General features: G+C 40.5%; 1 protein-coding gene across 1 annotated transcript in view; it reads left to right on the forward strand.

Annotated features, from left to right (window-relative positions):
* The first annotated feature begins 1,852 nt into the window (after positions 1-1,852).
* Positions 1,853-18,426, forward strand: part of ngef.L (neuronal guanine nucleotide exchange factor L homeolog) — an 83,946-nt gene continuing 67,372 nt past the window's right edge. Inside the window, exons 1-2 of the mRNA XM_018263890.2 lie at positions 1,853-2,003; positions 10,682-11,028. Coding sequence (XP_018119379.1) covers positions 10,749-11,028 — 280 coding nt within the window. The 5' untranslated portion in view covers positions 1,853-2,003; positions 10,682-10,748. The remainder of the gene's footprint in view (positions 2,004-10,681; positions 11,029-18,426) is intronic.

An 18,426-nucleotide genomic window follows, 5' to 3' on the forward strand; every position in this document is an offset into this window, starting at 1 on the left:
TATTTGTAGCCTTAAAGAGTATTTGTTTTTAGAAGGTGTCGGTGACCTCCATTTAAAAGATGGAAATAGATGGCAACAGAAAAACTAAAGGCCAATTGAAAGTTGCTTAGAATTGACCATTCCATAACATACCAAAAGTTAACTTAAACATGAACCACCCCTTTAAAGGAGAACTAGACTCTAAACATGAATAAGTTAAAAATGCCATATTTTATATAATGACCTTATTGCATCAGCCTAAAGTTGCAGCAATGATCCAGGACTTCAGGGGGTCACCATCTTGGAAAGTGTCTGTGACACTCACATGCTCAGTGGGCTCTGAGCAGCTGTTGAGAAGCTAAGCTTAGGGCTCGTCACAAATTATCAAGCAGAAAATTAGGTTGGCCTATAATATAAGCTGAGGCTACAGGGCTGATTATTAAATTCTGATGCTAATTGCACTGGTTTCTGTGCTGACTTGTAGTAATTATCTGTATTAATTGCTAATCAGCCTTATATTGTGACATTTATATTCTATGTGTACTGTATATTGTGAGTGGATCCCTAAGCTCATTAAGTAACAGCAGCACAGAGCATATGCAGTGAATCAGCAGAAAAGAAGATGGGGAGCTACTGGGGCATCTTTGGAGACATAGAACTTTACTGATAAAGGCCTGTGGTTGCCTTGGGCTGGTACAGAAGCCCAAAACATAATGTAAAACATTTCTTGCTACTTCTTTAGTTAAGCTTTATTTCTCCTCTAATCCTGCCTTATTGACATCTGGCCCCTGAGAGAGTCCATGCACAGGTCAATAAGGTGCAGACACGACTTGTCATCAGTGTTTATTGACCCATGTATAGACATCTGAACTTATATACTGTTATAAGGTCAAAATTGACCAGACTGCCTCACCAAATCTCATCATTAATGGTCCCTTTAACATCAGAAACATTACTTAAATTGGGTTAATTCCCACTAAAGTAAAAAAATAAAAAAATCCAAACTTGTTTGAAGGAAATGCTGCATCATTTCTGCCTATAGCCAGTATAGGATTCATTGAACTGAACGTATCAGTGTTGCTGGAATACTTAATTCACTAGTTCTGCCCTAATGACATGGAAAGGGTAAAGGGCAGGTGATCTTTGTATTTGAACCACAAGCGAAGGCTTTGGGTGGAGTCTGTAAGTTAAACAGTGCACAGATTGATAGTTACTCATTAAATACTCGTTAGATACCTGTACACAAAAAAAAATAAGTGGAATGGAAATTTCCCATTGATCCCGGGGATATCACCTGTGCATCACTGGGGGGGGGGGATTCCCAGAGGCCAGAGCCAGATAATGGATGGGGCTTGGAACAAAGTAATTGGAAGAAAAAGTTTTGTTCAGTAAAGGTGACTGACTCATATTTGCCTTATTCCTGGCTCACGATAGCCTGATAAAACACAGAAACTCATTAACGTCACACATGCTGCAATAGGGAGGCAGAGCAAGGCACAGAGGAGTGAGTGACAGGTGATCTTGTAGGTGTAGCCCCTCCCAGTTAACCCTTTAATGCCCAGCTGGGCCTTGAGACGCTAACATATTCCCAAGCACAACAAAATCAATATTTAATTCTGAGAGATTGTGACAGTTATCTTTCATATAAAAGGGAATGAAAAAACATTTTACCCCAGCATGTTACACTAGATATGGCAGTGTTATTCTTTATTTGTGTATTTGGGTTTTATTTCTTTGGGCTCTCATTCCTCATGTACATGCGCAGGGAGTGGTTGTACAAATAGACCATAGGAATGTGGCATCACTTTTGTAATATTTATAGGGAGTGGCAGAATGTTCTAAACAGTCACCTGTGAGCAGGTACTGTCCCTTTAATGGCATTCCCCAGTGCACAGGAACGCAACACAAATAGCAAGAGACCTTTGGTACCTGAGGACTGACTATTCTGAATGAAGGTCGCAAAGAACCAAACCAGACAAATGCTTTAGTGTATGGAAGAAAGGAAAGGAGCACATAACTTACAGGTACCTAGCTAATCTGAAATGGAACATGATTTGTCTGGGAGCAAACTACTGGGCTTTGCTGTATGGGAGATATGTATTAGGTGGCACTGAGACAGAATGATATTCTAGAGGACTGTGGTTCAAAAGTAATAGGTGTCGATACAAAACAGCGCAGAGGTTCTGCTGCAAAAGTGCCTTTATTAACACGACATGTTTCGAGCACCAAGGCTCTTTGAGCCTTGGTGCTCGAAACATGTCGTGTTAATAAAGGCACTTTTGCAGCAGAACCTCTGCGCTGTTTTGTATCGACACCTATTACTTTTGAACCACTATTACTGGCTTTGGATGGAAGCAAGGTGCGGCGATACTTAAATCGAATCACGGAGGAATAAGTACCAGTCATTTACAATTTACTAATTCTAGAGGACTGCTTGGCACAGAGTCACGCTGCAACAGGGCACTGCTGGGGGATCACTCTATGTGAAAAACTGCTGGCAAATCACACTGTGTCAGGGCACTGCAATGGGTATCACACAGTCAGAGGAAACTGCTGGCAAATCACACTGTGAGAGGGCACTGCTGTTGGTATGCAGTGTGATGGTACTACTGCGGGGACCCTATTGTAAGAGGGCATTGCTGTGGGGCCTATACAGTAATAGGGCACTGCTAGGGATCACAGTGTTATAGGTTACAGTGTAATAGTAAAGGAGAGAGAGCATTCTGATTAATGGTAAGAAAAGGCCTTAGCTCTGTTATATGTGTATAGAGAAAAGACAACTGTTTCAAATTGCCACCGGAGCTAATTATCCAAGAGCGCCAATCTATTTGGTTTAATTTGAATACTGCCATCTAAGAAGCAAGTAAAGTTTTACTAATTTTGGCTGAACCATTACTCATTTATCTTTTTGTGTTTGTTAGTTTTTTCAAATCATCTTCCTTTCAATGCTACCTTTATTTTCCATTTAAACTGCTGTCTAATTGCCCGGGTAAAAAAAAAAAGAAAAGTTGGTTAAGTTAGTAGTTATTGTTATGCATTTTATGTGGACGCAAAAATCATTAATATTCTGAGACAGTTTTACAGTTGCAAACATTTTTCTATGTTTTGGTGCTTCCTTTTGTGAAGAATCTTCTATGCAATGCAGCAGTAGAGTACTTAATCCAAGCTTTCCGTGTGCCTGTTATTCCTAAATCCTCACTGCAGCCTGTGTTTACAAATACAGTTTATTTACTGTTCTTTCCATACCTAATTTTATCCAGATAATTCTGTACTGTGTAACTGCACTGTGCAGATTGATTTGGTAACTTCGAATAGTTCAGTGTGATATTTATAAAGTACTTTCATGGTCACCGCTGGTTCAGCCGGATACTGATCCCTTTGGTAATATACCTTTGTCACAAAGGGAATAGCCATTTATTACTTTGAAAACACTCTGCATCTCTGTGTAGGTTTTCTCCTCTCCTAGCCCCAGTGCCCTAATTATAAGCAATAATCTGTTATGGTTAAGCTTTCACAATATCTAAATATATCACCTGAACTGCATAGCCTTGATCCAGTTTGCAGCTAATCAGACGTGTTTGGCACACCCACTCCATTATAAAGCTTTGCTGGCTGCCTGTAAGCGTCTGTGCACTCCTTTGTGGTTTACAGGAAGGATCTTTAATAATGTAACTGGGTTAGAGGTGCACAAAAGAAACCCAAACATGTGCTGTTCCCTTGTATACACTAAAGAAAGGTTTCCTTTCTGAAGTGTCTGATGTCTCACATTGCATTTTCTTCTGGCAGATATGTAGACTGCCTGTGACTAATGGAAACACAATCAAGTCTGCATTTTTGGGTCCAAAATCCACCCGTACCTGCAGTGATAGGTAGCTGCTTTAATTTACAGTGTCAATTTACAGTGTCCCTGTAAATATGACAACGCCTCCTATGGGAATGAGCAAACATTTAAATAGTTTTTCTAACTGCTGATTTTACTTACTTTAGCAACTGGTTTGCAGTGCCACTTTTGAGTAGGAAATATTTCACCATGTCCAAAAGAAAAGTTGCAAGACCATTTAGGTGGCTTCCAACAAGCATATTAAAAGTTAGTGGTGAATGGTATTCATAAAAAAGTCTGATCATAGGTAAATTAAAGACAAACCGGAAAATAGTAAAACCCATTACAGCCACTCAAATCTGTCCAAAAACTGCAGTTTATTTAGAAACCAACATCACGTTGTCATGCAAGATCTTGCAGCATTACAGCTTTGCTCCTTGAGCACCAGATTGCCACCAGGATTCATAATATAATTTATTCATAACATTCATAAAGATGTGTTGGTCTGTTAGCAACCATGGAACAGTAAAGTTAGATTTCCCATTTATATTTAGCCAATATATTATTCTCGCCAGTGAAGGCATTATATTTTTTGGTTTGTTTTCTTGTAATGATCAACATAATATATACAGTACCTCCCCAAAATTTGGCAGGTTATGAAAGTTTGAACACATTTCTGTGTTTTTTTTTTTACAGTTATTACAGTTTTGCTAATGAAGGTGAATTGTCCTTTAAGCTGTGACTAAATTCTCCCAAGAGACATTTTTATCTTAATTGTTACTATTACTTATTTGCTTATCTCAAAATTGTTACAAAAGTATCCTGGTGGCTGTTCTGGACTTTCTGCCAAATAAAGGGGAATGCCACGAAAACATAACAAGCTTTCAGAAAAGTAAACATAATTTCAAGCAACTTTGCAATATACATCATTTAAAAAATATGCAGACTTTTCATGATTTTTAATGCTTTGGAACAGTTCTCTAAGCCCAGCCCCCTGCTCTACTGCTGATCTGTCTGACTACTTTGCTGAGCTGGCTGACTACTGTTACTTTGTATCAACAGCCATCTGACCTCAGCCTGTATCCTCCAAACCCCACAATTCCCTGCACACATGATTTCAATAAGGAAAGGAACATCACAGTGCAATGCATTGTGGGTTATGTAGTTCCTGCATGCTGTCTGTAAGCTGTGGAGAAGTTGTTACAATTTGTAACATCAGTGTTTAGTCCCTCCTTCCCTGCCAGGATGTAAAATGATGCAGCCAGAGAACTGTTAATCAGCATAGAAAATGGCATTTATTCATACTTTTTGAAGAAACAGGTAACTGTGATAAATATATTAGGGGTTTGTGTGTTATGTGGGCCTCTTTATCAAATTTTGGTTAGATAGCTGGAGTTCCCCTTTTAATTAGAAACGTATCTTTTTCTGGCTGTTCAGTGCAGGAGATGAAAGAGAAAGTCGGGACATTTCAGTAACAAGCGGGCAGGGACTGCGGGTTGAGCTGTCAAAGCGGGACTGTCCCACTCAAAATGGGAGAGTTGGGAGGTATGCATAATATATAGGCATAGATAATGTTGTGCCATTACCCAGTGTATAGAGTGATAAAATACAGTGTGCCAGACTGTATCCCAGCTATGGACTAGCCAGTGTAAAAAACAAATTGCTATGGTATAAAATATCAGGAACTGAGCTTAGTCTATAACGGATTATGGGTAAGTCTTCAAGATCTTACAGTGGGCTATAGGTGTACCCAGAATAGAAATGCACAGGCTCTGCACATAAACCATGTGACCCAATGGATCGACCTGCAATAGGAAAACTGGTTGGATATTTATCCCCTTGGCTTTCATGCGGCCAACTTTACTGCCATTTTCCTGACTGATGTTTATTCACAGGTGGAATATTTTTTTTTTTTTTTTTTTAACAACCTGCCCAACCCTAGCAAAAGAAGTGTTAAATACCATTTTGGCTTTGAGGCGTAAAGGAATGTTCAATTACAACGTTTTGTATTGTAAAAAAAAAAAAGGACATGCTTACTGGAGCATTGTTCACGTCTGCATTTCAGTTGTGTAGAATAATAATCAAGGGAGATTGCCTGCAACTGTGAATGAAAGCAGAAAGCAAATCAGCGATACCTGACTGACAAAACACAGACTTATATACTGCACAGACCTCAGAAATTGTATTCAAGGGGTGGTTTGCCTTTAAGTTAATTTTAAGTATGTTGTAGAATGGCCAATTCTAAGCAGCTTTTCAATTAATTTTCATTATTTTTTTTTATTTTTTTTCATTATTTGCCTTATTCTTCTGACTCTTTGCAGCTTTCAAATGGGGGGGGGTCACTGACCCCATCTAAAAAAACAAATGCTCTGCAAGGCTACAAATGCATTGTTATTGCTACTTTTTATTGCTCCTTCTTTTATTCAGGTCCTCTCTTATTAATATTCCAGTCGCTTAAAATCTCAATAGGGTAATCTGCATTGGGTAATATGGACTCTAGCAACCAGATTGCTGAAATTGCAAACTGGAGAGCTGCTGAATAAAAAGCTAAATAACTCAAAAACAACAAATAATAAAAAATGAAAACCAGATGAGAATTGTCTCAGAATATCACTCTCTATATCATAATAAAAGTTAGCAAAGGTGAACAACCCCTTTAATGGAGTCATGGATGTCCTGAAACCCGCATGCTGGATGTTGCTATTATTTAGATTCTAAGCATTTTAAGCAAACACTAAACTGTTGTATGGAAGTGAACCGAAGAAATAATTCATATTCATAGCTTGGGGTCAGAGCCAGGCCAGGCCAGCCAGGAGCCCTAGGCAACTTGGCCGGTCACAGCGACAGCTGATGGCACGCATGTGTGAATTACCGCTCCAGCTCACATGCACGAAGTGACGCTCCAGCGTGCAGGCGCAAATTGCCAATCCAGTGCGCATGCGCAAGTAGACTTGAAAATACTACAGGCAGCTGGGGTGAGAGAGAACCGGACATGTGGTAGGCGACAGAGAAGGTCTGTCACCCCCCCACCCCCCCAGAATTGCACCCTTGGCACGTACCTACTCTGCCTACCCCTAGTTTCTTTGGAGAAAAGGCACATGTGAAGGGACATGATTACTCTACAAGTACATTAGAGGACATTATAGGACATTATAGACCGATAGCAGTGGCTCGAAAAACCAGAGGCCAACCCTTTACACTTGTGGAACGGAATTTTTATTTGAAAAGCAAAAGTGAGGGCAATGAGGTTGTGGTGATTCTATCAATGCCTCTAAGAGTGGCTTGGATGTCTTCTTGAACAAGCATAATATCCAAGGGGATATCCAAGGATGTTGGGATCTTAAAATCTACAGTTAATGTATTATTGTTATGTGTATGGTATAGTTTATATATATACTGTATATATATATATTTCAAGGTCCCTGCAAGGGACTTAAACCTTGACCAAAATAAACCTTTGGAAGATTTATTCAGCAATATATATATACATTTACTGGGGTTTATTTGACAAGGTTGAACTTCATGGACATTTGTCTTTTTGTAACTATGAGTTGTTTGATTCGTAAAGTTGCCTCAGAAAGCTCCATATCTTCAAGTAGTCTGGCCTGACCCTTGGTGATATCACGGCGATGTGCACAGACTCATTTTCTCCTTGAGGATTGTCAGTAAGCACCTACAACATGCCCTGACTGCACTGAGCATTTGTACCATCGAGGGGTACAGCAAAACACAGTGCAAGACAGACCCCAATGATGTGGCAATGCAAGGGAGTAATCTGCATAAACATAATAGCATTTAAGTGATAAATCTGTTGTGATATGTAAAAGTTACCCATCATCCCAAAAACTAAAGATAGGGCCACATTAGGGAAAGTGCAGGTAGTTAAATGACTTGAAACAATTTAGGGCCTTAAATAATGTGAATAGTAGGGCCTAAACGACATTTGCATTATTGTGGTTATGGCAGAAACCCGAAATGATACAGACCCAGAATAAAGATTGAGTCCCTCAATTTTCCCTGGCTTACTTTGGATGTTTTTTGCTCCACTCCCCACATGCATAAAAACCCTTCCAGTGCCCCCCCCTTCTGACCTCTCTAAGACACTAAATGAGAACAATAAAACACTAAGGGACCATAACGAATACAGTCAAAATGGTACTGGTAGCAGGCCACAAATACCAGATTTTCCATTTTGGCCATGTGTTGAGAATTGTGTTCCTATTTTCATTAAAGGGGTGGTTCACTTTTAACTTAACTTTTAGTATGTTATAGAATGGCCAATTCTAAGTACATTTTCAATTGGTCTTTATTTTTTATTTCTTAGATTTTTTTAATTATTTGCCTTTTTCTTATGACTCTTTCCAGCTTTCAAATGGGGGTCATTGACCCCATCTAAATAACAAATGCTCTGCAAGGCTACAAATGTATTGTTTTTGCTACTCTTTATTACTCATATTCAAGTCCTCTCCTATTTATATTCAAGTCTCTAATTTAAATCAATCATGCATGGTTGATTGGGTAATTTGGACCCTAGCAACCAGATTTCTGAAATTGCAAACTGGAGAGCTGCTGAATAAAAAGCTAAATAACTCAAAAACCACAAATAATAAAAAATGAAAACCAATTGCAAATTGTCTAAAAGTTAATTTAAAGGTGAACAACCCCTTTAAGAGACACTGATAAAGCAGCACAAAAGTGTCCCAGTCTAGCAAAATATTATCAAAAATATTGAAAAGTCTGAATTATCTTAGGAATTGTGAAATCCCCGGCAATATAAATATCTGACCTTTGGGCAGCCTCTAGGTTTCTGTTCTGTGAAGTAAATAATGTAAGATCATAGTCTAATATAGTCTTGGTGAAAAAGTATGTCAGTAAAGTAGATCATCAGCCTAAAATATCAGAGTTCAGTTATAGTATGTTCCTCTGCTTAAAGGTCCTGTTGCCATAGGATTACAGATTCCTTCATCATATGTTCTTATATCGCTAAGTCACCTCTGCACTAATTTATTGATAAATGTGAAGGTTTCAGTAGATCCAGGTCAGGATATACCATGTCTAGTAGCTATCAGTAGGTGGACTTGCTGAGTTGTCATGAAAATGTTTTACTACTTTTCTGAGCGGTTTCAGCTTCATTATTACATAGCAATTCTATTGCTTTAAACTAGTGTCAGAGACGGATTAATGGCATGTGGGCCCCTAGGCTACATCCACCGGCCCCCCTTCTAGGCTACTGCTGGGTCCAGATGTAAGATCAGATCCAGGCACGTGTTCATCCAAGCTCTCTACACTGGGTTGGGTTTGGATCTGCATGCACCCGGGACTACAAAAGTGTCTTGCCTGCCTTCTTCTGCCAGCAGGTGCACCCGACCGGACCCAGCAGCGCAAATAAAAATAAATATTAAAAGAAAATAGAAATAATAATTGAAAAAAAGCTAGATGGGCACTGATCACATTGGGTCCCTTGACTATAGCCTGTTCATTAATCTGCCCCTGACCATTGGTTGTCAGACTTGTCACTTCAAGCTCAACTTCCAGGTCCAACGATGGTCAAGGCTCCCCTTGAGTCATGTTAAGGTTAAAGATATAGGAAAATATTGGTGTAGTAGTCATTGACCTTCAAGCTGGATATCTGGTGTGCCTTGCACAGGTTACTGGCAGGGGAGGAGGGTGACATTTTTTATTAGGGAAGCCACCAATACATAGATTTCCATAGGAAAGTTTAATTAATATATACTTCTACGTGAAACTTGATCTTTTTGGGAAAGCTTAACCTCCCTACATTTAAACTCATTGCATGTATAAACATATACAGTTTAGTTATCTGAAATAAAGTGGTGGTTGGCTTTTTTTTTTTTTTTAAAAAAAAAACGTGTTTTTTCGCCTGAAAATGAAGCAAACATCCGCATGTGTGTCCAAGACCCAAGATTATCAGTGCATTCCACTGACTGGTGAATTTTTCCAATTGCACCAAATTTGAATCTTCATCAAACAAAAAAAAAAAACAAAAAACTAGTACTACCTCTGAACTGATTACTAGGTATCTCAATGCATGAATAACACTAGAGTCATAAATCATCTCTGAACAGATTTGTTATTCAGATCAGTCAATTTCCAACCAAATACTTATGTGCCCCACCCCCACTGAGTCATCTAGCAAATCATACTCTGGCTGATCAAGCAGAAGGAAACCTGGGGTGACAGATGACCCAATTAGGTGCAGGTATGATGTCATTTGCTAAACCGGAGCTACATACAGCCTCAATTCTGTGTAGCCACCAACTGATCCATTGATCCACATCCACGTTCCTGGAAAAACTGGCTAATATCTGCTCATCATCCTGCAGGCAGTACAAAATGTAAATGTCTTTTATTTTTAGAAAGTATCATCAAGCTTGGAAAAAGTCTCTGTCTAGCCTGAAACGTCGCTTATCCAGCTCCTGCCAGTGTTCCAAATAAAGGCATTTTTATTCAAGGAAAACTTGCAGCGCTGTACTTCAAGTAAATTTTTTGCAAAAAAAAAGTATAATGTAGCAACCCCCATTTTCTTCCTGTTGCTCCATAACCATGTTTATCCATGGAAAAAAACCAAATATTTATATTACCAAATTTCCCTTAAATAAATACAACAAGGGGGGGGATTAAATCCGGTATTGTTGTGCCCCTTTAAACTTGTCTGCTAAAATAGAGTTTGAATCATTGTAGAAACACTTTTACAATGAATGCCATACTTGTAATCCAACAGCAGATGGAGGTCACCATTGGGAGTAAAGTACTGTACCAACTGTCAGTAGTCAGATCTTGGAAACACTGATTGCAAATATGGAATAACCTATTTCAAAAATGTGTTTTGTACTATAATTGATTTTTTTTCTATCATCCCAGGTTCCCCAGTAATATGTGATATGAGTTAAATTGAGGTTACCCATTACTTGCATCCATTGGCGAGGAAATGAGGCGTTTTATGAGAGAAACTCTGACACAATCCAGAGAGAGTAGAATGGGGCGAGATGCACTTACAGCTTCTTCAATCATTAATATGCATGAGCCTCAGACCAACAACGAGGAAGAAAGTGAAGATGAAAACCAGATGGATGCATCTGACAGTCAGACCCGGCACATGCCCATCCGCAGGAACTCCCGATTCTACAGATCCATGAGGGTACGGAACAGGCAACGGAGGGATAGACTGAGCAGCAGGGAAGGAATGGAAATTGACTCCCAAACTAATGGTGAGTAAAGTCAGTTTGCAGAAATAAGTCATAACCAGAGTGCACTTCTCTTTTTTAACCAGGAGTCACAGGCAACCCCATAACATTGCATTTGAACCTTAAAGGAATTGTTCACCTTCCAACACTTTTTTCAGTTCAGTTGTTTTCAGGTTGTTCACCAGAAATAAAGGAAGATTATTTCATACTTACCGTGATCTTCCTTTCCTGGACGAATTCCATGTCAGTACTCATCGGGATAACCCCTGCTCCCATTAGAAGGACCCTCTCCAAGCCTTTAAAAGGCCAACCACACCCACTTACCGGCGTCTTGCCGCCCCCACCACTGACCGGTATTTTTTTTTTTTTTTAAAAGGTGGCAACCCTACAAGTAATGCGTTAGGTTAGAGCAAGCCTATATCAGAACCTAGCAGCCACCCAGCCCAGTGTTCTAAATTCATTAGGGCTACTCATTCCGTGTGAGCAATAGCCAGAGCATGTACTGCAGAACAAACTACGAGCACACAGATATAATCCCAGCAACATGCAATACATAGTTTATATTAGCTGCTGCTTAGGGCAATCCTATATCAGGCCCTAGCAGCTCACCAGGTCTGTGCTCTACATCCATTAGGGCTATTTGTTCCAGGTGAGCAATAGCCACAGCATATACTGCAGAACAAAATAGGAGAATACAGATAAAATCACAGCAACCTGTAATACATAGTATAGATAGCTGCCACTTAGAGCAAGCATGTATCAGGGCCTAGCAGAACGCTAGACCTGTGCTCTACATCCATTAGGGCTACTTGTTCAGGTGAGCAATAACCAGAGCATGTACTGCAGAACAAAATAGGAGCTCACAGATACACTCACAGCAACATATAATACATAGTATAGATAGCTGCCACTTAGAGCAAGCATGTATCAGGGCCTAGCAGCCGGCCAGACCTGTGCTCTACATCCATTAGGGCTACTTGTTCCAGGTGAGCAATAGCCAGAACATATACTGCAGAACAAGATAGGAGCACATAGATACAATCACAGCAACATGGAATACAAATTTTAGATTAGCTGCTGCTTAGTGCAAGCATATATCAGGGCCTAGCAGGCGCCACCCAGCCCAGAGATCCATATTCAATAGGGCTACTGATGTCATGTATGCAAATGGCCTGAACTCAGCACCATGCGTGTCAGTTAGGGTTGCCGGCCTAGCCGGTAAAACACCTGCCGGGGCCGGTATTACAAATTTACAGGCAATGTAGCTGCCGGTAAATTTGTAATACACCTAACAAAAGCCCATGGCCTGCCCCCAAACTCACCTTTTTTGAGGGCTTCTTGTCAATCTCAGCTCCGAGGCTCCACCCCTTGATGTCACAATCCTCCCCAGCCAATCACACACCATGGCTCCGCCCCTTTTGACATCACAGCCCACCCCATTCAAGTCGCGGCCCACCCCTCTGTTTCCACCCCTCCACCGGCCGGTGGAACTTTTATTAAAAGGTGGCAACCCTAGTGTCAGTATACAATACATGCCAGCATAAGAGCATGCTAGCCCATTTATCTATTTGTATTAGGGCTACTGGTTTCAGGTGGGCAAACAACCAGAAGCAAGCATAGTGCAGGTAAGCATATGATTACATTGCATGCAAGCAGTTAGTAAGACTTTAGTACACTGCACATCAGCATATGGACACGCTCCTTACCTGCCGCTTATTATGCAAGGCTTGAAGCAGACCCCCTTAATGCCACATATTTCAGGACACTCTCTACATCCATTAATAGGTTCATTGTTAACAGGAAGACAGGCCTCACAAGTTTACTGACAACAGCAGTACTTACCTGAAGCTTCTGAAGCAGCGTTTAAGTCTGCAGAGTTTAGAGAGTGGGCGGGGCCATCACCACTTGCTATAACTGGCAGTTGCACAGCAATCATTTTATTATACTCAGCTGGTGTCAGCACAGACAGAGGAATAATCTGATTTGTCTGCATAAGCAGGTAACCAAAAGCAACTGCTGAGGTTCTACAGAGGCAAATTGAATAATAAGTGTTGGTGCCTCCTGCAAGCAGGGGTGCTTCGCCAATGAGGCGAGTTGAGGCTGTCGCCTCAGGCGGCAGCACCCCAATAGGTACCAGGGGCAGCAAAAATGCTGCTCCTGGTACTTTAAGAGCGAATTTCTGGGGGAGGGGGGGCAGCAGCAACTGCTGCTGCCTCAGGCGGCGGAGGGGCCAGGATCGCCCCTGCCTGCAAGGGCCCAAGTCTGCTGCTATTTTGGCTGAAGCCTATAGAGCAACTTTTGTTTTTGTTTTTATTTATTTTGACTACCTCCACCTTAGGAAAGACTGTTGAGGGAGGCAGCTGGCCATAAACCTGCCCCCATTAAAACTTAAAAGAAAACTAAAGTAACAGGAGACAGTAAGGTTCAGGACCCTAACTAATTATGTCTAAACTAACTGCCGCCTCCCTCGCCCATCCGTAAAAAAATGGGGTGTACGGGCCACATACACCACTGCCACCAGGCCTGATGCTTTCCCAAGGTTAAAAAGAAAAATTTGCTTCCAATGGGAACAAAAGGCAAAAGCAAAAGTGAAGGAATAAAAAAAAGATGCCGGTAAGTGGGTGTGGTTGACCTTTTAAATGCTTGGGTTGGGTCCTAATGGAAGCAGGGAGGAGGGGCTATCCCGATGAGTACTGACATGGAGTTCGTCTAGGGAAAAAGATTTTTCCTATTACATTCCATTTTTAATTTTGTACTGTTTTTTTCTAAGTTTAAAGTTTAATGTCCCTGTCTCTGGTGTTTGAGTCTGGCAGCTCAGTAATTCAGGTGCAGATTCTGAACGGTTACAATTTTGCAACCTACCTTTTGGACAACAAGAGGTCAGCATGTGGCTGCCTAGGAATTCTGCAAATTCAGCAAAAATGCATTGGAATGTCCCTGCAGCTTCCCTACCCAGGGACCAGCTTTGGCCTGTTTGCCCATCTATATACATCTGGTCCTTAATAGGATCTGTTGTGCCATAACATCAGGTGCAGATTCTGAACGGTTACAATTTTGCAACATTTAGTTGATACATTTCTCAGCAGCATCTCTGGAGTATCAGCAACTATTGTATCAATTCTAACAGCTGCCTGTAATGAAACCCAGAGATTCTGCACAGCAGGGACAAAGATATGAAATGTATCAACTAAATGTATCAATTTAGAACAGTTTACTGGGTCGGCAACCCTCCCCTCCCAGAGCTGCTTTAGAAGGTAAGAAATTTCACTTTACACTTCAATATTAGCAAACTGTCACACATAGAAAATAGAAAGTAATTGGAAAAAGTCTTTGTTTCTGGTGAACTGTCTGAAACCAACTGAACTGAAAAAAGTGTTGGAAGGTGAACAACCCTTTTAAAGCATAGTAGTAATGGTTCAATTCTCATTATTTAATCCAGTTTGCATACTATTTTCCTTGTCAGGCAATGTGTTTCATTAATATGGAAAATGTTGTAGATTGTCGTCAAAGAATCAACATTTCCCCCCCCCCCGTGACTGCCCGCACAGTCTATTACGTAAAAAAAGTGCTCTGTTTGAAACCTGAGCTAAAAACACAAAGCAGTGCAACAGAGTTCTCAGACGCCATCTTCTGTCCATTCGGATACTCTTTGGGTCTCTTTGGCGACACGGACCCTGCAGACACATGCGCAGTTGAAGCTGATTCCTGACTAGTTCCAATTGCTCGTGCACCTGTAGGGTCCGTGTGGGCAGTGAGACAGTAAAAGTATTGTAATGAACAGAAGATGGCGCCTGGGTACTCTGCTGCGCTGATCTGCTTTTTTATCTCATGTTTTCAAATAGGGGCACCATTCTACATAATAGACTGTGTGGGGAGGGAGAGGTCAGGGGGTCGAAGGAGAGTAGTTAAGGGGGGCTGTTGTACCTAAGGGGAGTTTAGTTCTCCTATAAGGGTCTACCACAGGTGTAACACTATCGGGATAAACCTAACTGTCAGCATGTGGCTGCCTAGGAATTCTGCAAATTCAGCAAAAATGCATTGGAATGTCCCTGCAGCTTCCCTACCCAGGGACCAGCTTTGGCCTGTTTGCCCATCTATATACATCTGGTCCTTAATAGGATCTGTTGTGCCATAACAAGTGATATTACCAACGCACCTTATTATTGCTCTCGGTTTTCCCTCCCGTCAGAATGTGCTTAGCCAACAAACATCAGTAAAAAGTCCTTGGGTAATTCTGCTGCCCAGCAATCTGCAGTAAGCAAAATATTTCCTTTGCAAATTGTAAATGCCTACTCATAGATACGTTACCTCAGGCTTGTGGAATTCAAATGTATTATCATCCAGGAGTGACCTAATTAAAAAAGGTATTTCAACTCCATATAAAAGGAAATATGCTAAAAATTAAATAATGTAACATTTTTTAGTGCTTCTCCCAGTTCAGTTCTCTCTCTTTGCTGCACTGTATTGGGTCATGATCTGACAATGACCTACTACTCTCAGTAACATACATGGGCAACAGCACTCAGCATGGGAATGAATGAGCACAAGGTCATCCTCTGCAGTGTACTTCTGAAATGCCGTTTGCATAAATTATTACGGCCCCCATACACGGACCGATAAAGCTGCTGACAGACCAAGTTGGCAGCTTATTGGCCCATGTGTGGGGCCATCCGACGGGCGTCCCCATCGATATCTGGCTGAAAGCCGGCTAGATGCCGACCGGCAGGTTAAAAAATCGTGGCCACATCTTTTCGTTGATGCGCTCCCGCAATCCGACCGCATGTTTGGCCTCCATTCTGATCCGATCGTTGGGCCCTAGGGCGCACGGATCAGTCCGATATTGCCCACTTCAATCTCCCTTTGTATGGCCACCTTAAGACACTGGGCTGAACCATTTCTAAACTGCCTGTCATCTGAAAAACTTATGAAATGGCTTCTGTATTTACATGTCAAAAAATAAACTTAAAATACAAAGGACAAATAAATACTCTGATGTCGGGTACCTAAGCTCCAATGCTGTAGACCTGGTGAAACTTACCTTTGTCTACAGGAACTAATTTTTTGTTCACTTTAAAAGGCAATAGGTTTTTGCTCACGTATGCAGAAATATTAGTTGTGTTTCAGTTTTAATATGTTTCAGTTTTAATATGGAAAATGAAAACTGAATGTGCATTTGGCCATGCTTTTTAATGGATTCAGCTTTGAATAACATCCAAAAATGATGGATTGGTCCTTTGCTCACAAAATATTTATTGAGATTTATGCTTGGACAAATATGTGAGCGCAGCTGCCATGATGGAGCAGATGCAAGAATGTTGGTTCCAGTAATTACCCCACTGGTAGAGCTAAGGAATTTTAATGAAAGCATTACATTTGCATTCAATGAGCTAGCAGTTATGCAGCAGCACATTTCAGCAAAATAATCCTGGCAGAATTAAACTTGACCCTTAAGCCATGTAGTGACATGATGGGTGAGGCACCTGAGGTGATTAAGTATCAAAGAAATCATGAAAACTATGGTAAATTTCCTCCACCAGATTTTACATTGTTTGTTTATTTTTTAAAGGTGTTTGCCATGTTGAACTATGCATTAATCCAGACCAGCAACACACAATTTACACACTAGTTGGTCTGTACCTATGGGAATAGATGTCGGTGTTCAACGCATTAGAAACTGCCCTTGAGCACCAGTGGCTGACAAATATAGTCAAAAAGGAAACAGTGCTATGCTTAGTACACTGTATAGTACAGGTATGTGATCCGTTATCCAGAAACCAGTTATCCAGAAAGCTCAGAATTACAGAAGGCTCTCTCCCATAGACTCCATTTTATCCAAATAATAGAAATGTTTCAATTTCTATTCTATTTTATTTAAAATGATTAATATAATAATAAAACAGTAGCTTGTACTTGATCCAAACTAAGATATAATTAATCCTTATTGGAAGCAAAACCAGCCTATTTTATTTAATGTTTACATGATTTTCTAGTAGACTTGAGGTATGAAGATTATGGAAAGATCTGTTAACCCCATGACCCGAGTGTTCTGGATAACAGGTCGCATACCTGTAGTAGTCACTCTGTGGGCTCAATGTTAGCATTTTAACAAGGTATTTTACCATAAGGGGCAGATTTACCAAGGGTTGAATTTAGAGTTCATCGTAGTTTGTAAAAACTCCCATATACTCCCATGAACTCGAAATTCGGGGGGGGGGGAAATCGACCAATCGTAATTTTTCAATCGAATTCGATTCAAGTTTTTTCTCTGAAAAAAACTCGATTTTCAAAAAGGCTACAAACAACATCAGATTGATCTCAGGACGTCCCCCATAGGCTAAAACAGCAATTCGGCAGGTTTAAGGTGGCGAGTAGTCGAATTCGGATTCTTAAAGGGCCAGTACATGATGAAAATCGAATTCAAATTTTTTTAAAAACTCAAATTGAATTTTAACGATTCCCTAGTTGAATTCCACTTAAAAAGACTTGAAAATTCGAATTCGATATTCAAATTCAAGAATTCTAATTTTCACTTCGACCCTCGATAAATCTGCCCCTAAGTGTTCGGCACCTAGTATACCAGGATCTCTCAGTTTGCCTTCAATAGATTTGACACATAGATTCCTTACCCACTCAAGTTCCTAAAGTCTGGAGGGTGCCATCTGGGCACCTTACACCCCACTACTTCTCAGTGGACACTAAACCTTATTAGCTGTCTGTCTCACACTTTTAGAACATGCAATGACAGTAGCTATCTTATCCTGCAGAGAAAGCAATTGAGCTCTCTGGACTAGAACAGCCAAATTTCCAGTTTAATAAGTGAGGGATCCCTTTCCTTTTATAGATGAAGAAATACATTACATGACTCGGACTATAGAGACACATTCCCCCCACAGGGCGCATTTTAAGGTGAGGGGGCTAATAGAACCTTTTTCTTTTAAATGAAACCTAGTATTAGGCCTCACATGCCAGGAGGGAGCTCCTCATGTGAGCCAAAATGTTGCGGCACTGTACTCACACACATGTGCATAATGAGCATGCCAGGAGAAACACTCGTTATGCACACATACCACTAAATATGGCCGCCAGTACCAGGAGCTCCCACCCATTGTAGATGACATAGCGCTTGCAGGGGGCAGTTTTTTTTTTTTTTTTTTTTTAATTATTCTTTGCCCCAAATGGAGTACAGGCTCTATAAGCCCACAGATAAAATTTTAGGGTGACAGGTACCCTTTAAATTCCCTGCAAGTCTTGTAACCGTGATACTGAAGATAATTAGGAAATATTTTGAAGAGAAAGATAAGCAAAAATAAATAAGAATAATTCTAAAACTAACACCTCCCAGTCAATGTAAAATAAATAGTAAAGACTACTGAAAAGTTGTATGCTATATATCTATCTGTAAAAGTTCATTTAAAGATGAAA

The sequence above is a fragment of the Xenopus laevis genome, chromosome 5L (genome assembly GCF_017654675.1).
Source record: "Xenopus laevis strain J_2021 chromosome 5L, Xenopus_laevis_v10.1, whole genome shotgun sequence".
Lineage (NCBI taxonomy): Eukaryota > Metazoa > Chordata > Amphibia > Anura > Pipidae > Xenopus > Xenopus laevis.